The 19,321-nt window shown below is 44.9% G+C and overlaps 1 protein-coding gene across 7 annotated transcripts in view; it reads left to right on the plus strand.

The window, feature by feature from the left end:
• TANC1 (tetratricopeptide repeat, ankyrin repeat and coiled-coil containing 1) overlaps positions 1 to 19,321 on the plus strand; it is a 263,697-nt gene that overhangs the window by 196,242 nt on the left and 48,134 nt on the right. For 5 of the 7 annotated variants that reach the window (XM_055108612.2, XM_055108616.2, XM_055108614.2 and 2 more), the window contains 6 exons: positions 4,046 to 4,168; positions 5,317 to 5,598; positions 6,927 to 7,078; positions 9,759 to 9,990; positions 11,158 to 11,324; positions 13,358 to 13,965. In XM_055108612.2, the coding sequence (XP_054964587.1) occupies positions 4,046 to 4,168; positions 5,317 to 5,598; positions 6,927 to 7,078; positions 9,759 to 9,990; positions 11,158 to 11,324; positions 13,358 to 13,965 (1,564 nt within the window). The remainder of the gene's footprint in view (positions 1 to 4,045; positions 4,169 to 5,316; positions 5,599 to 6,926; positions 7,079 to 9,758; positions 9,991 to 11,157; positions 11,325 to 13,357; positions 13,966 to 19,321) is intronic. The other 2 variants (XM_055108615.2, XM_063595382.1) reach the window with 1 other exon arrangement.

Genomic DNA, 19,321 nt, shown 5'->3' on the forward strand with positions numbered 1-19,321 from the left:
GTGACAGTGGGTGTGAGCTGAGCTTTTCCAGGAGGCTGCCGTGATTATAGAGCAGAGCTTTCTGATTTCTGCTGTGCGCATTCATTAGCTTCTGCGTGTGCCCTTGAGCTAGACCTCCTGTGGAATGGGAGGGTTTCACCTCTAGATTTGAGCAAAGTCTACCTGGCCTAATGGGTTTGCTCATTTCTTGTGTGGTACGTGTTTTTTAAACTAAATGCATATTTTGAAAGGACGTGAGCAAAGGCCTATTTCATGATATCTGTTAACAAGCTAGGAGTCTGGTAGATTCTTCATTGCCTCCCTTCCTGCCCCTGAAGTTGAACCTCAGTTAAGAGGAAATGGCAAGATTTTTCAAGTACCATTGAAGAGTAAGATTCAGGTTGTATAGACTCTATGCAGCACTATTTAGTGATTAGAAGGCAGGCTGCTACAAACAGGGCAGCAGAGAACACTCAGTGTTAGAAGAATCAGAATAATATGTGAAGGACTGTATACAGAAATCTCTTAGAAGTATTTGCATGTTATGATCCAGGTAAACAAATTGCCTTTTGGTGGGAAAGGTGTTTTGGCATATGAGGATTGGCAGGTAAAGGAAGGGTGATGCCAGACCTCTGTTCACAGCCTCCTCATGGGGCTGGCCCCTAGGGGATTGGGTGCAGAAGTTCTTCCTAAGGTCCTTTACTGAGCTTGCTACAGAGAATGGAATTGTCTGTTAACCATGTAGTACAGTGACAGGTTTTTTTTATTTTTATTTTTTGACAAAGATTATAAAAATAAGTTGGCTAGGTTTAAAGATTATTTCACTATACAGATTTTCTTTGTAAAGATATTTATTAGAGTGGGATTGGTTTGGACAACTATATATCACATCAAAATGCATGACATGGACACCTCTTTCCTTTATTAAAAACAGACCTAGAAGCCTTTAAAGGTATGTTTTAAATCAAAGAAGTTGGGTAATGGGTTCTATTTTTTACTATTTTTTTCCTTTCAAAATACTTTCTGAGTGGATTATAGAACACTGTGTTTAATTTTCCAGGAAACAAGCATGATTGCTATCCAGTTTTCCTAAAACTGGTCATTGCCCTGGACTTATTGGCATGGACTTTCCATAGGTTAGACCACAACTTTAGCAAATGTTCCTCTTTGTTCAGCTTAGAGATGTCTCCCTCTGCCTTGCCCCACCAAGCCCACCCTCACCAAAAAACGGACTTTCCTCCACATCTTGAAATGTGCTTCTTATCCAGATGTTAGATATGGTGTGTGTGTGTGTGCACAACAAGTATATAATTAATTTCGCTGTAGAGATTCTAGCAGTGGGTTTATTATAGCATGAAATTATTGCTTTACCTTTGGGTTTTTGGGGCCCTGAGTAGTGTCTAGGATTTTGAAAGTGTTTATGGGTAAATACTGAATGTGAGTCTGACTTTTGCATAGGTAACAACTGAGAATCTACTGTAGGCATGCCTGAGAGGGCAGAGTGGCCCAAGTTACCTGCTCAGAGGGTGGGGAGCACCTGGGCACATAGCTAAGCCACTGAAATCTCCCTGCCCTATTCACTGGCACCTCTATTGGTGGCTTCGAAAATGCCTCAGAAAACTGAGATAGCTGGCAGGTGGTGGCTTAGGGCCCTGCTGCAGCTTTCAGCTTGGCTTAATCGTATTTGAAATTGAGAATCAGCCAAGAGCTGTGGAAGTGCTGAGGCTGCTCTGTTGCAGATTTTGGTGCCGAAGCTCTAGTGACTGGGAATCTGAAAACAGGCCTGTGGAATCTTAACATCTCCTGTACCTGTTTAGATACGATCTAGGGCATTTTTGCAATCCTTTATTTGGAATGTCTTTTATGGTCACATATTTTTAATCCTTTCAGTTGTTATAAATTTATAAACTGTTCTAAGGAGTCAGGGGAAGAAGGGAAATAGGCAACACTTTTGAGGCTCTAAAGCATCTTTTTATTCTCTAGGGCTGCAACATTATGTCAGATGTTCATGACTGTTCTGGCTCTGAAATGAATTACGGGTTATGAATATGGCTGCCTGCCCCTTCTACCTGTGCCTTGGTGGGTGCATTCACCATGAGGCATGTGAGGAGAAGGGTCTCAGTGCTCAGGCAGGAGCCTAGAAAATGTTCCAAGCTGTGTTACTGTAGGGAGGTAAGAAGGTTTGGGGAAGACAGTGTAGTCCTGTTAGCCCTCCGGGAGATTTTATACACCCTACTTATGAAGGGCCTAGAGAGAAGCTAGACGCTGTCCTTGGATTACCGTACATTCGATCCATTTAAAATCCCCAACAAGTAATTAGCTGAGTCTTTCTAATGGGAAAGATTTGTGTGGTAGCTGGCAAAGTGCATAGAATATTCACTTAAATGTGTATACACTGTGGATATGCACCAGGAGGATACAGAGGCATAGGTGCATGCTGTCGTGAAGTCAAGGTTTCAGGTGTTTCTTGCTCGCTGGGAGGATGAGTAGGCAGGGCACGTGTTGGATTGCCCTTTGGAGGATGCAGCGAGAGGGGATATGCCAACACAGTCAGGCCTGGAGCCACCCAGGTGGCTGTTGAATGAAGGAATAAGAGAGGATGATATGGATAGTGAGGAAGAGAAGGACTGAGATCTTAGTAGGGGGAAATAGGAAGGGTGCAGGTAGGACGGATGGCACTGGTCAGCAGCTGGATGCTGGGTCAGAGCCTGTTGGGCAGCCAGAGGGTTTTCAGAAGACAGATGGCCCAACTCGACTTCTGTGCCCTGCACCTTGGTCCCACTGAAGATGTGTCCCCAGTGCTAAGAAGGCTTTACCCAGGCACTATGTCTCCCTCTAGGCTCTCATTTGCCCTCAAGTCACTGTATATTTTCTTGTCCTGAAAGATAATAATCTGACTAAGATTAACAGTACTTCATGTTGGGCTTAACCCATAAACCAAATTAGGTTAATTTTAGATTTTCCTCAATGTAATAACAGGAGGGGTTTTTAAAAGGCAAAAACGTGTACTATCTACTTGCTTCTAAGATTTCTTGAGAATTAGCAAAATTATTTTGCGGTAGTTGTTTTTGTAATCTAACTTGTATGAATGTTTGAATAGATCTTTAATTTTTTTTTTTTTTTTTTTTTTTTTTGAGACAGAGTTTTGCTCTGTCACCCAGGCTGGAGTGTAGTGGCACGATCCTGGCTCACTGCAACCTCTGCCTCCCGGGTTTAAGCGATTCTCCTGCCTTGGCCTCCCAAGTAGCTGGGATTTCAGAGACCCGCCTCCATGCCCAGCTAATTTTTTTTGTATTTTAGTAGAAATGGGGTTTCACCATGTTGGCCAGGCTGGTCTTGAACTCCTGACCTCAAGCGATCCACCCACCCCAGCCTCCCAAAGTCCTGTGATTACAGGCGTGAGCCACTGCACCCTGCTCTTTAATGCTTTATAACAAATACTTAGGTGATATGAGTCTTACTGACTTGGTCAGAGGTAAACATAACTTATTTTTATAATAAAAAACACCAAAAAATGCGGTATGATATAGAATGTGTATATAAGTCTACACATATATTTGAAGCTTAGGAATATGATTATACTATTACTACTGAGCCAACTTTTAGTGTTCTCGGTGCTGTGGAATTGTACACATAGAATCTGCCCATTTAATTAATAAGTTTGGAATTCCAAACAGCAGAAAGCTCCCCAGAGCTGCAGAGAAGAATCTAGCAGCATGCCACCTGCTTGTGGTGTTAAGTACTGAAGCTTTGCTGTGTGCCACATGATTGTCAGATTTCCTCATCAAACACTTTATGGTGAATTCTGTCTCTTTCCAGGAATAATGGAGAATTCTGGCAACTCAGTCAACGTAACTTTAAGAAAAAGAAGCATTTGGTTTTTACCACTTTTCAACTAATGATACTGCCAGAAAAATAAACTGGGGCAAACAATATCAAAATGACGTTTAAGTAAATTTTGTTGAAAGCCTGAACTGAATTGCTTAGTGATTTATAAGTTATAGTCACTTAGGTATGAAATTTAAAGTCACCTTTGAAGATACTAAACTTCAGTTTAATATTACAGCAACAAGCTCAACCAAATTGGAAGATCTGAGTTATTTAGACGGGCAGAGAAATGCTCCTCTACGGACGTCAATTAGATTACCATGGCACAATACGGCCGGAGGTAGGGCACAGGAAGTTAAAGGTATTTATCCTGGCATCAGCTGCGATAATGGTTATGACTAACTCAGTCAGTAACTTTGAAAGTCTGTGATAACCAGCATTGAAGCCAACTGTGTTTATAACATGATGGAAAGTGTGTTTGCGCTAAAAGCATATCTGTGAGGTGTGCTAAGAGGTCATCCTCAACGGTTTGGGGCTTCTTCCTTTAAAATATGTGATTGACTTGCTTCTGGAATTGAAAAAGTAATTCTGCAGTAAGTTATTTTGAAGTGAGGGGTAGTTTTGAAGTGAGGGGTAGTTTAACACTCATTAGGTGTTTATTACTAATAAAGTATAAGCTTTGTTTCAATTCTTGGACTAGGCCAGGCGCGGTGGCTCATGCCTGTAATCCCAGCACTTTGAGAGGCCGAGGCGGGTGGATCACCTGAGGTCAGGAGTTTGAGACCAGCCTGGCCAATGTGGTGAAACCTTATCTCTGTTAAAAATATAAAAATTAGCTGGGCATGGTGGCAGGTACCTGTAATCACAGCTACTTGGGAGGCTGAGGTAGGAGAATTGCTTGAACCCAAGAGGCGGAGGTTGCAGTGAGCTGAGATCGTGCCATTGCACTCCAGCCTGGGCAACAAGAGTGAAACTATCTCAAAAAAAAAAAAAAAAAATCCTTGGACTGTATTGGCCATGTTCTCTGTCTACCTGTAACACAGTTGTGTGAGGTACACAGCAGCCTCACTGTACAGGCAAAGAGTCATCACACCTGGATGAGAGCAGAGCCCTATTTCTAGGGAAAACATGTTTCTGTTTTATTCATACAGCAGGGAAGAAGCACGTCTTAAATGCAGTTCCAGATGAACCAATGAGACATGATTTGGCCCCTCACATGGCTTGCTCTAATCCTCTGTGTGTCTGCCTTGAGTCCTGAGAATAATTCAAAGCCATGACAAGACTAGACAGTAATTTCAATAGGACGCTCTAGTTTCCTATTGGTCCAATAGGGTATGGTAATTGAGGTATTACAGAAGTATTAATAGAACGAGATTGGAAATGCTTACAGACAGATCCTAGTGGGGGGTAAAGCTAAGGATTTAATGTAACACACAAGCAATGATATTTGAGTTTCTTAGTTTATAAAATTATGACATTTTTCTAAAATTTTTTTTTCTTCTTTTGAAGCACGATTTGCTCCCTACAAGCCACAAGACATTTTGTTGAAACCCTTGTTGTTTGAAGTACCAAGCATAACAACAGACTCTGTGTTTGTGGGAAGGGATTGGCTCTTTCACCAGATAGAAGAAAACTTGAGGAACACAGAACTGGCAGAAAACAGAGGCGCGGTGGTGGTTGGCAATGTGGGATTTGGGAAGACGGCAATCATTTCCAAGTTGGTGGCCCTGAGCTGCCACGGAAGCCGCATGAGGCAGATTGCTTCCAACAGCCCGGGTTCATCACCTAAAAGTACGTGCATGTTTAATTACTTGTCTAGTTTATTAACATAAGATAGATGGAGGAAATTGCTGTTCACATAGACATAAAATACCAATTTTCCTCAAGTTGTTGCAGCTACTATATCAGGTTTGCCATCATGTGTGAAGTGAACTGTTTCAATATGTCCCTCCATCATGATGTGTATTCAGCTGTAAGCTGGGGTGAGGCCAGTGTTCCCTGATGTCCTCCTGAACTGTAACCCCCTCTTCCTTTAGATACAGGCAGAGATGGGCCAGTGAGGCCTGATCAAGTGTCCTGGAGAATTTGGGGCCCTAAGAGCAAGGGGTTGGGCTCCTGGCAGAACAAGCTCAGATGGACTCTAATGTGGAGTTCTTTTGCACCCTGTTTGGCATAGCCTTCGTCTTCTGTATTGGATTTTCCAAAATTATAAAGACATAGGATAGAGTAGCCAAATGTTTGACTGTTTACTGTTTATTTCATATGCAATAAACCCACTCTAAACATGGTGAACAAGTGAATCATGCGAGATTTTTAAGACACAAAAGAATTTAATAGGTCAGGCGCAGTGGCTCACATCTGTAATACCAACACTTTGGAAGGCCGAGGTGGGAGGATCACTTGAGCCCAGGAGTTTGAGACCAGCTTGGACAACATAGGGAGACCTCGTCTCTACAAAAAATTAGCCAGTCATAGTGGTGCCCGCCTTTTGTCCCAGCTACTCAGGAGGCTGAGGTGGGAGGATCGCTTGAGCCCAGTAAATCAAGGCTGCAGTGAGCTGGGATTGTGCCACTGCCCTCATGCCTGTAATCCCAGCACTTTGGGAGGCCAAGATGGGCAGATCACCTAAGGTCAGGAGATTGAGACCAGCCTGACCAACATGGTAAAACCCCGTCTCTACTGAAAATACAAAAATTAGCTGGGTGTGGTGGCGGGTGCCTGTAATCCCAGCTACTTGGGAGGCTGAGGCAGGAGAATCACCTGAACCCAGGAGGTCGAGGTTGCAGTGAGCCGAGATGGCACCACTGTACTCTAGCCTGGGCCACAGAGTGAGACTCCGCCTTAAAAAAAAAAAAAAAGAAAAGAAAAGAAAAAGAAAAAAAAAATTTAATAGAGGAAACTGGAAACAGTACACTGATGGCTGTTCTCCAGGGAGGGGAACCAGTTGGGTGGCAGACAGATGGAGATGGGAACCTGTGCTCTCGTGTGGACCTCTGAATTTTGGACCATGTTCACTCCTTGCTTATTAAAATATGCCCTGGCACGAATCAAGAAATATATTCAATACCACACCCTGCTCCTACTGTGATGTACATAATGAAATGGGTCTTTCTCTGCAGCCTCTGACCCCACTCAGGATCTTCATTTCACTCCATTACTTTCACCGAGTTCTTCCACAAGTGCTTCCAGCACAGCTAAAACACCTCTTGGGTCTATCAGTGCTGAAAACCAGAGACCAAGAGAGGATGCAGTGAAATATCTTGCTTCTAAGGTAATCTTTCTTGTTTTATGGGAGCCTTCCACATAGAGAGATTTGCTAGTTTGGTTTCTGAGAAGTAGATTGGAAAAGGAAGCTTAAAACAGAGACAACTGCTTAATGATAAAGTATAGCTTTTAATGAAATAGTGATAAAGTTCTCCAAGTAAAAGTGTGAATGACAGTAAGTATCTGTTTTAAGACATTGGCAGTGGACCTGATCCATCTTAAACAATGGATTGAAAGAGTTCCTCAAGGCAGCAGAAGGTAGCATGTGCACTCGCCACAAATCCGTGCTTATCTGCATGTGCTCTTCTTAATTTGGTATGTGAGCAGGAAATTGGGAGCTTTTGACTTGACCCAGACGTCTTCCCCTGCACTCTGTTGTCTGAGGCCTTTGGTTTCCTCGGCTTTCTGACAGAGGTTTCTCGTGAAGTTGTAATAGAGCCTTCCTTGGCTAACTTTCCCTTCTTAAATTTGTGATCATCAAGGTCTTTCTGAAGTTTTTCTTCTGCTTAGCACCCATCACTGGCTCACCAACCGCACTCCTGCATTAAAGCAGTTACATCCCTTGCTCCTAGTGAGCTACTTAAGTTTCCCTGGGCAGCAGTGGTGTGAGTCGGTGGAGCTGGAGAGCTGCTGGAGCCAGCAGCCATGGGGACACCTTGTGAGGAGGCCCTGTGGGGAGGTTGGTGAGGGGAGCTGAACCGAATCCTGCCCTGCACCAGATCCCCGTCCCTTCTGCTTTCCGGATGATGACTGCTCTTGGCGCCATCACCCCTGATGGTTCTGACCACTGGTTCAGAACAGTCCTCTAGTCATGAGTGGGTGATTTGAGATGAGTGATGTAGTGCAGGCTTCAAAGCCATCCCTGCTTATGGTGATTTTCAAACTCCATTGACTGTGACCCACATAAGAGATACATCTTACACTAGAGATCACTCACACATAATCACCCACATAACTAAAGCATTTTAGAACTATGTTTATTCTTATATCCTATAATACACTCTAGTGTTCCTAAGTTTATTTTTTAAAAAATTGTGGCTCTAAATTGATTTCAAGGCCGGGCCTGGCGGCTCATGCTTGTAATCCCAGCACTTTGGGAGGCCAAGGCGTACAGATCACTCCAGTGGTCAGGAGTTGGAGACCAGCCTGGCCAACATATTGAAATCTTGTCTCTACTAAAAATACAAAAATTAGCCAGGCATGGTGCCAGGCACCTGTAATCCCAGCTACTCGGGAGGCTGAGGCGGGAGAATCACTTGAACTCAGGAGGTGGAGGCTGCAGTGAGCCAAGATTGTGCAACTGCACTCCAACCTGGGTGACAGAGCAAGACTTCATCTCAAAAAAATAAAAAAAATAAATAAATAGATTTCATGACCCACTGTTGGGTTGCCAAGCTGTTTTTGTCAAATGCCATGTGAGACTGTGGTACTGGACATCTCATGATGGTTTGCACGAGCTTACGGGATCCTCACATGTATCCCTGCTAATTTCTGTCCAGGTGAGAGTTGGAGAGCAGCCAGCTTTCCTCTGTTGATGATAAATTTAATCTAAACCAAAAGTCTCATGGCAACTCCAGGTTGGCCAGAGAAAAGCTGTTGCACATTTACTTTTGCCACTTGCCTTTTAAAGATTCTGCAGACTTGGGATCTAATCCCACATCCCTGACTGTCTGTGTCAGGTTGGCAAGGCATCTAACCTCAGTGTCTGGTGCCCTCAGTGATGAACTGTGGCTAGTGGTTCTTGTCCTACTTCCTGCAGGCGCTTGCCGCACCCAGTGGGACAGCAGCAAGGCAGATACTCCCAAAAAACAGGTAGCTCTTGGCACGAGTGTTTTGCTCTTCTTTTCCTTCCTTACCTTCTACTTGTGTTTCTCCTATCATCCTCCTTTGGAAAAGTATTGGATTTTTCTTCTATCTATAGCACGCCTCCCATTCCCAACACTTCAGTGTCTGGCCCTTTCGTGGGGTCCCTCTCACAAACAGCCTGCTGACACTGCAGGTCCCTTAGAACAGGGACCATTCCTTTTCCTCTCAGTACCTGGGCAGCTCCCTCTCAACTCCAACTTATCTCTCCACACGATGGGCAGAGATTTGGTGATTTCGGGTTTCATTCTTCAGACAGCGCCCCTGTAGAACTCCTCCACAGTGTCCCTTGATGCAGTGTGGGTGTGGGGAGGGGCCAAGGTCTTGACCCTCCTGACCAGGAGAAGGAGCTGCTGTGACTCTACAGCCCCAGTCTCACAGCCACTAGGTTTATCATCTGCCTTTTGGGATCAGCAAAAGGGTTTCCTAAAGAGGTGCCGCTGCTCTTGAGAACAGAAACCTAGTGAAGATGGCACTTTTTGATGTTGAGAATATTAGGATGGCTTGGAGCTGCTCTAAGCCAGGGTAGGTTTTAGGTTTTATGAATGCTGTTTGTTTATATTAAATACAAAAATAAAAAAATAACTTGTGCTGATTTTTATGCTAATCAAGATGGCTTTGTGGATGCAGTTAAAGGTCTGCAAACCACATAAGTGAAGGAAGGAATAAATGGAACAATTATGCTAACAAATGACCCAGTCTTGGGGAATAGATGCTATGTATCTTGTTACCAGCGAATGGGCAGAGTTGTGTTCCTGTTTGAGATTGCAGAAGGAGCTGTGTGAAGAGGGTGAGGTGATGCTGACGGTTCTGCTTCCCCCTAGGTGGTGGCCTACCACTACTGCCAGGCTGACAACACGTACACTTGCCTGGTGCCCGAGTTTGTGCACAGCATCGCAGCTTTGCTCTGCCGGTCCCATCAGCTGGCCGCCTACAGAGACCTTCTGATAAAGGAGCCCCAACTACAGAGCATGCTGAGCCTCCGATCCTGTGTGCAGGACCCGGTGGCAGCTTTCAAGAGGGGAGTGCTGGAGCCACTCACAAACCTGAGAAATGGTACTTCGCAGCAGCTACCCACAGCCCCATCTCAGTAGTGGTACAGCAGACACAGGTGGTCCCCAGAAGGCAGGTGGTCAGCCGGGCTGGGGTAGAAGTGAGGTGGAGCATGGAGAGGATGTCGAAGCCTCCGTGCCCATCCACTCCTCTTTCTCAGAACCAGCCCCATGAGGTCGCTCCTACACCACCCCTATGGTATAGTGTTAAAAGAAGCACCCTGATAAGAATGAATGTGATGACTGAGCAGTTCCAAAGTAGTCAGCTTGTAAGTGTGGGCTGTTTAGGTGACTTGCACCACAGAAGACTGTTGCGTATTTTGCACTCCTAAGTATCTGAGGGAATAAGTGGATTATTTGGAGGAATTTTCCAGCATATATATTTGTCAGGGCCTCTGCTCAGTTGAATTGAAACCTTAAAGTGACTTCTAAAGGTTTCCATTTTAATTTTTTGTCCCCGACAAGGTAATGGACATCAGTGACCTGATGGGCCCTTCAGTTTCCCATCCTCTCTGCCCTGGACTCCTCACCTTTTGAGCTTGTTTACTTGCCCACATGGCACCTCTGCTGGAAGGTGCTAGAGGGATAGAAAACAGATATGTCATCATTTCTTCTCTATTGCCTGGGCAGAAAATCAGCACTAATAAATAGAAAACCAGATTCAGGCTCGCAGAGAAAAGCCCTGTTGGAGGAGTCGGTAGCGTGGAGCTCTCACGCTGTGTTGGTTGTATGGCTTGGCCAGGGCAGTTTGCCCTGGGCTGGGGGCAGTGAGGGGGTCAGTTTCCCTTCCCTGGAATCCACTGGGGAGCTCTCATGGGGGGACCTAGTGACCTTTCCGAATTGGGCCTCTGTATGTGTTCATTATCTTTGTGTAGCCCACCCCAATGACAATGGTTTATGAAGAGCTAACTGTGTTACATACACGAGTGAGATTCTGCTAACGTGTGTCATGCAATATGTTTGTTTTGTGAGAATTGGTTTTCTTTTGGCTCTGTGCTCCAGTTTCCATTATAAATTTAATAGAAAATATGCTTCTGTGAAAACTGTTTCTTGTGCCATATGTAAACCTTTTTAGTTTCTAACACTAAACTGGGCACTAAAATACACTGGGTGTTGCTGTCTTAGAGAAATGTATAATTTCTTAATTTGAAAAAATTATTTTATCCTGTAGAGCAGAAAATTCCTGAAGAAGAATACATTATTTTGATAGATGGCTTAAATGAAGCTGAGTTTCATAAACCTGATTATGGAGATACGCTTTCTTCATTTATTACCAAAATTATTTCTAAATTTCCTGCCTGGTTGAAGTTGATTGTGACTGTAAGAGCAAATTTTCAGGTAACAAAGAATTCTCAAATCTTTCTCCAAGTCCCCATTCCAATTTTACAGTGATAAATGTTAATAACGTAAAACTGTTGTAAACCATTCAGCTGCTTGAATTGGAAACTATGTTAAGAATTTGAAAAACTAGTCCAGAGAGCCGGACATGGGTGAAACTCTGACCTTTTTAGCCCCAGGTATATTTATCAAGATGTCAGGTAAGTTTCCTGTTGGCATCGAATTGCACGTTCACTTTTCAAATGGTGGCATCTAGCCCTGGTTACCGTCATGGAGTGTGTGGGGCCAAGAGGCCTGCCAGAGTTTAAAGCTACTCCTGCTGGTAGTTATTTGCAAGGGTTTACTGTGGGGCTTTGTGTTTTTTTGAAGGGAAAAATGAAGGTGAAAGATTTTTTTTTTTTTTTTTTTGAGATAGAGTCTCGCTCTGTCGCCCAGGATGGAGTGCAGTGGCATGATCTCGGCTTAATGCAGCCTCCGCCTCCCTGGTTCCAGTGATTCTCCTGCCTCGGCCTCCAGAGTAGCTGGGATTACAGGCATCTGCCACCATGCCCAGCTAATTTTTGTATTTTTAGTAGAGACGGATTTTCACCATGTTGGCCAGGCTGGTCTCCAACTCCTGACCTCAGGTGATCCACCCACCTTGGCCTCCCAAAGTGCTGGGATTACAGGCGTGAGCCACTGTGCCTGGCTGAAGGTGAAACATTTTTAAGGCCTATTCCCAGAGGTCTATTTTTTCACAAAACTTAAGCATGAGGTAACATTTGCAGCGAGGGGTAGGGTGATTTTTTTTTTCTCCTCCATCTTCTTCCTCACTTAAACCCTGAAATTGTATCTTAACCATTGACTCCTTCTATACCTATCCTTTTTCAGTGAAGACTTTTAGACATTAGGTTTTGATTTTTGCCCTTTTATGATATTTATTTAAAAACAGCATTTGGAATTTTTTCATTATAAAAACTGAAATTAGACCTCGGTTGAACTTGATGCGTGTTTTTTGGACATTCAGTTTGTATATTTTTCAGTCATTTTTTACATAGTAAGCACAATTTGTCCATCAGATCATAGGAACCAGGAATCTTACGTTCTTCTTCCCAGCTGTGTAAGTTTTCAGAGCTTCAGATAGCATCCATGTAAAATGGGAATAATTGTATTCTGCCCTCTTTATCTACATTGTTATATTAAATGAGCACGTGCATTTAAATACTTCAGAAACAATAGTGGGAAGTCTTTTTAAAAAGGCAAAACTCTTCTTTGCTTTTAGGTGTCAGATGTGCTTAATCTTTGGAATGGGGAAGAGATGGGAAGGGCACATGAGGCTTCTGAGAGCTGAGGATGTTTTGTTTCTGGGTGCTGGTTACATAGGTATATTTGACTTAGTGAAAATTAGTGACACTGTGCAATTGTCATTTGTACACAAATCATATGTTCATTGTTAGACTTCAATTTAAAAGTTTACTTTAAAAAAGCAATTAATAAAATAACGTGCTATACCAAAGTAGGCAGCTTTGTTAAGATGCGCTGTCGTTGAGACACAGCCCAGGGGCAGACTCAGATTTCCTGATTGGGTTACACAGCCCCAGTGTTTGCTGCATAAAGAAGGATGTCTTTTATCTTGGCGTCTGGCCGTGTTCTTAGATGTGCAGTGTTGGTTGGTGTTTGTCCTTGTTATATAAGCAGTTTCACAGTGTAAGGATTATGGGTATCAGGTCACCTGCAGAGTCTCACTGCCCTTACTGGCCCTGACCTTGTTGCCGCTGTCTGCACAGGGCTCTTACTCTGCTCGCTAGGCTCAGGGTCCTTGGATGAGGGCCTCAGGATAGCACTTACTGATTCCATCTCCCATCAGGATTTCTTTCACATAAGCTTTTTATCTTCACCTTATCCTATTACACGTTTTAATGCAAAACAATGAGTCCCTGTAATCCATGAAAATCCTCCTTGAAACAAAACTAGTGAATCTGGTTTAAAATGCTGCTAAAATAAAAAAGGAATCTCTTTAGAGTGACACTGTGGGTTTTTGTTTTCTCCCCCAGGAAATCATAAGTGCGCTGCCATTTGTCAAGCTTTCCTTAGATGACTTCCCAGACAACAAAGACATCCACAGTGACCTGCACGCCTACGTCCAGCACAGGGTGCACAGCAGCCAGGACATCCTCAGCAACATCTCCCTGAACGGCAAGGCTGATGCCACACTCATTGGAAAAGTGAGCAGCCACCTGGTGCTGCGGAGCCTCGGCTCCTACCTGTACCTCAAGCTCACCCTGGACCTTTTCCAGAGGGGCCACTTGGTCATTAAGAGTGCCAGCTACAAGGTGGTGCCCGTGTCTCTCTCTGAGCTCTATTTGCTTCAGTGCAACATGAAGTTCATGACCCAGTCCGCCTTTGAGAGGGCACTTCCGATTCTCAACGTGGCCCTCGCATCCCTCCACCCCATGACAGACGAGCAGATCTTTCAGGCTATTAATGCTGGCCACATCCAGGGGGAGCAGGGATGGGAAGACTTTCAGCAGAGGATGGACGCCCTCTCCTGCTTCCTCATTAAGAGGCGAGACAAAACCCGCATGTTCTGCCACCCGTCCTTCAGGGAGTGGCTTGTTTGGAGAGCAGACGGGGAAAACACGGCCTTCCTGTGTGAGCCCAGGTACGGCAGGCGCTTTCTTTCAGCTCTTTGTAAGGAATCTCGTGTGCAGTTGGGGAAAGGATTTAAATGTGATGCACGTGTCTCAATGGAAGGGCAATCCAGAATGACTAATTCAGTGTTACTGCTTTGTTTTATTATTTTTCTTCCTTTTTGGCAGAAGGATGGGCAATGGGGAATTCTCTATACAGAGGCTGCCTTCTAATTGCTAGGACTCCCTTATGGATGGTACATGTGGATAAAAGAGAAGCTGGGTGGTGCCTGTGTGGTCCTTCCTTACTGCCCATTCTCTCATGGAGACCCGTCTCCTCCCCCACCCAGCTTCTGCAGGGTCATGCATGGGAATGTGTGAGATCAGCCCCTGGGAACAGGGGGCTTCTCTAGAGGGTGTTCCCTGTGTGTCTGCAGACTGTCATGGGTCCTCAGCATCTCCACTCCCCTGCCACCCCTTGAACATGGAGTGACTTGTCCCAGGGATCAGGTATATCTGTGAGCCCAGAGGGAGCACCATGATCCAATCTAGCCTCCCCGCTCCACACCCTTCACCCTTTGTCGATGAGCTCTGTGTGGTGGACTGGACCAGGCTGGGATGCAGTTCTCCTTGCTGCCTGGGCCGCTGTTATCACAGTGGGATGGGGAAGGAAGCCTGTCTGCTGTGTGGCTTGGTAACAGTGTGAGAGGTCAGAAAGTTTGAGGATGCAGATGCTTTCAGATATGTATATGGCAAGCCCCCAACTTCCACTTGGCCCTGGCTTTGGCCTGTGTCTCTGCTGTCTCGAGTGGCTTCTGCTATCTGTGAGCCAGAATTGCCCCCTGCTGTAGTAACAGGGCTGGCAAGCTGCTCAGCTGACCCGTTAGGCATTTGACCAGATGCTGGGATCCAGAAATGAAGAGGTGAACAAGCATTGGTGAGCCCTGGGAGCCTCACAGCCACTTTCCTCCCTGTGAATATTGACTGAACATCCACCTGATAGGCCTGGCTGCTGTTCATGTTGGGGCTATTATTATTTTCTTCAGTAACACTGGCTGAAGGTTTGTTGTTATCTTTTGAACCTGGTTTGGGGCAATAAACTAACATCCAGGTTATTTAGCCAGACCATAATAGCTAGGTGAAACATGTGCTGTGACATTTCTAGCCAAGTCAGATTACTTTCTAGGGAAAGTCCAGTCATTTTCTAGGAAGATTGACTATAGCTGAGTTTGTAGAGACATAAAAACAAATTGAAAGACTCCATCAGGCGTGTAGGTTGTTACTGGGTTGGAGGCTAAAGTGGCTGGACTGTAGTCTTCATTAAGCTTCGCTTCATTTTGGGTATTGGTGGGCATTGAGGTTATGTAGCCTAGGTCAGAGCTAGGGTGGGTGCCTGTGGGCTCCTGAATGCCACTGTGTTCTTAAAAGCAGGCATGCGGACATCCCCTGGGGCAGGACCTGGACTAGGTGGAGGCAAGAGAGGTACCAAGGGTGCAGAATTTAAGGAAGCACCCACTCCTGGGTGGTGCGAGTTGTTGCCATTTTCCCAAGACCCCTGTAGTATTTGAGCTTCATTCAATTGAGAGGATATAGAACAATGTTGGAAGGAAGCTACTGGATTCAGTTCAGCAACAGTTTTTGTTATATGCAGTTATGTGCAAAGTACTGTGGCAGACACCAATTCTTGGGACAAGGACCCTGCTCTCAGGGCTTCCCACACAGGGCAGGGGAGGCAGGAAGTGATATGCGAGAGGGAGGCACACTTCATGCGGACCTCACGAGAGGGAGAAGCTCCCAGCGTAAGTAAAGGGGCCTGGGGAGGTGATTTTAAAACATGGTGATGGTGGGTTGGGCCTCGAAAAATGGTAGCATTTCTTCCCCAACTCCCAGTTGTCGTATTTTTGCCCTAATTATAAAAGCAGAAAATTTCAACCCTCAGACAAAGACAGTTCATTTTTTATTTCTGCCTCTCTCTGTAGCATTTTAAATGATATACCAATCTTCTTTTTCTCTTGGAATTCTTGTCTGGGTTTTTGCTTAACACATCACGGGCACCTTACTAAGCTGTTAGAAGTCTTAGAAAAGTGTCATTTTCATTTTTCATGGTTGTGCAAAACTCCTAGGAGGCAAATTATTATGTACTTCACTATACCCTCGTTGGATTTTTTTGTTTTTTTGTTTTTTTTTTTCAGACGGCGTCTCACTGTCGCCCAGGCTAGAGTGCAGTGGTGTGATCTCAGCTCACTGCAGGCTCCGCCCCCTGGGGTTCACACCATTCTCCTGCCTCAGCCTTCCCGCGTAGCTGGGACTACAGGCACCCGCCACCTCATCCGGCTAATTTTTTGTATTTTTAGTAGAGACGGGGTTTCACCGTGTTAGCCAGGATGGTCTCGATCTCCTGACCTCGTGATCCGCCCGCCTCGGCCTCCCAAAGTGCTGGGATTACAGGCGTGAGCCACTGCACCCGGCCCCCTCGTTGGATTTTTAAGTTGTTTCTAAATTACTTACAAACAGAACAACCTGTCATGTCTTGGTGCCTTGCAGGTCTGGATTCAAATCTTCCATTGATTCTTGTATATTTTTCTCTGCATGAAATATATTTTAATTCTCCATGCCTTCCTTCCTTATCTATAAAAAATGAGTGTCTTCTCACTGAGTGCTGGTAGCTATTAAATCAGATCTTAAGACGATGTACTACCTCTCTTCTTTCCTTTCTTCTCTCTTAGTTTTGATTATGCCCTAGGTTAGCATTCCAGAAATAGAATTATGAAGATAAAGAATAGTTTGAGTCTGGCCAGGTGCGGTGGCTTACGTGCGTAATCCTAGCACTTTGGGAGGCAGAGATGGGTGGATCACCTGAGGTCAGGGGTTCGAGACCAGCCTGGCCAACATGGTGAACCCAGTCTCTACTAAAAATACAAAAAAAAAGAAAAATTAGCCGGGTGTGGTGGCAAGCACCTGTAATCCCAGCTGCTTGGGAGGCTGAGGTAGGAGAATCGCTTGAACCCAGGAGGCGAAGGTTGCAGAGTCGAGATCGTGCCACTACACTCCAGCCTGGGCAACAAGAACAAAACTGTCTCAAAAAAAAAAAAAAAAAAGAAAGAGTTTTCATTCATATCACCTAGACTTAAACATATTTACATTTTGCAATATTTGCTACATCTGTTTCCTTTTTTTTGTTGAAGTATGTTAAATTGTAAACATGACATTTTACTTTAAATAACTGAATATTCATCTTAGAGATATTTTCATACTTAACCACGCTATTACTGCACCTAAAATATTAATGCAAATTCTTAATAATCTTAAACATTTAGCCATGCTCAAATTTCTATTTTTTAGTATGTTCACATCAGGATCCAAAAAGTCCATAAAATGCATTCGATTATCTCTCTTAATCTATAGTTTCTCTCCTCATCTTTTTTTCTTTTTCCTCAAAATTTATTTGTTTAAAAAGGGCAGCTGGGTAGTTCATCCTGTATAGTTTCCCATCATCTGAATTTTGTGTCCTCATGTTTTTTCATGTGTTCCTCTCACCCCTATTTCCTATAAATTGGTAGTGAAGTTTAGAGGCTTGTTCAGATTCTATATTTTTAAACAAGGACACTTAGTAGGTGGTGGTGAGTACCTCTCTCAGGAGGCGCATGACATTGTCATGTCTCTGTAGGCACTAGAAGCCACTGATGACCATTTTTAAGATCCATCAGTTTTTTGGGGTTGCACAGGCAGTCTCATCTGGAACAGTCCCCCATTAGCTCTGTTCTCTGTTAACTCGAGGAGTTAATAGGTATTAGTAGGTAGAACAAGGCTGTTGCAGACAGGAGGAGCTATTGAAGACGTCGCATCAGAATGAGCAGGCCGTGTTCTGCAACAGCAAATCTAGTTTGACTTGACCTTTTTTCATGGAACAGAGGAGAGGAAAGAGCTGGCAGAAGGAGTGTGCAGGGCACAGAGTGTATAGGGCCTACTATAGCAGTCAGGAGTGGGGACTTGGGGGGACTGGGGTTAGAGACGGGCCTTGCTGACATGAGGTAGCTGTTGTGGCTTAGCTAGAGGAAGAAGAGCCAGAAACTAGGTGTGGCATTGCTCTTGGGAAGGGTAAGAAAGGCAGGTGGTATGTGGCAGGCTTTGCAGGGACAGAGCTGGTTTTAGTTTTCAGCAGTTGAGATTGCAAGATAGCCGTCTGTCCCAGGCAGACAGGTTCCAGCGCCAGGGAGGGTCGGCAGGTTGGAGGAGAAGCTGACAGTTGAAGATCTAGCATCACTGATGGAGAGGTGTCTGGCATGACTAGGTGAGGAAGCTCATGTCATTAGAGAAAAGATAGCACTGGGCTTCCAGGGCGTGGAGGAGGGTTTCAGGGAGGGACCTTACGGATGTAAGTGTTGCCAAGAGGTGAAGGGAAATGACGGTTAAGAGGAAGCCATTGGATTTTCAGTGAGGGAGGAGGGTCCTGGATCCTTAGGAAACTCCGCCTGTTGGGTTGAGAGGAGAGAGAGGAGGGAGCCAGCGTCTTGGGATGGGAGGTGGAAGGGCTTAGGGGGCGGGTGGTTTTGTTTGTTTGTTTGTTTTTTAATAACACAGGAGATTGGAACATTGTCAGAAACATCACTGAGAGATAGTGTGGAGAAAGATCCATAAAGAAGGAGAAATTGGGAATGTAAGGAGGAGGGACCGGGGCCTGAGTGACGGGGCAGGTTGTCTCCTCTTTGTTCCCGTGGAATCTGTTCACAGCACCCAGTTAACTGACTTGCATATCGTTTGCGTGTCCCCTCCCATTGCTTAGAGCTTCTCAATGGAAGCACCTTGCATTGTTCCCCCATAGAATCCCCCCGTCAGACGTGGTGCCAGTGATAAGGTGTAGTTGTGAATGAATGGAGGACTCAAGCTCCGCAGGTTAAGAGCACAGGCTCTCCTGTCTGACCAACTTTAGTTCAAATCTCTGTTCTGTCATCTAGCCATGTGGTCTTGCACAAGTCGCTTAACCTGTTCAGGCCTCTGTTTCTTCATGTAAGCATATGGGGGTCATAGTACTTAGTCACAGGATTGTGCAGGTAAATGAGATAATTCAATTAGGTTTCTGCATCTGGCATAGAGTAAGAGCTTGATACCTGGAAGCTTTGGAAATTAACAGAATCATGAATGCAGATTGTCTTAGAAGGGGATTGCTTGGTCTCAAGAACAGGAGGGCAGGGAGGAACGATGAGCAGGGTATGCAGGAGTATAGGTGGGGAGCAGTGGCATGGGGAGTTGTCTCCTCAGAGAGGTGGGATGCCCTGTGCTCAGCTGGGAGCACTGGAAACTTTAGGCCCGGCCACCAAGGGGTGTGTGGTCATCACCCTGTAAAGTGATAGTTAGTGCGTCTTTGTGATGGACACGGTTGGCCTGGCC

This window comes from Pan paniscus, chromosome 13 (genome assembly GCF_029289425.2).
Source record: "Pan paniscus chromosome 13, NHGRI_mPanPan1-v2.0_pri, whole genome shotgun sequence".
Classification (NCBI taxonomy): Eukaryota; Metazoa; Chordata; class Mammalia; order Primates; family Hominidae; genus Pan; species Pan paniscus.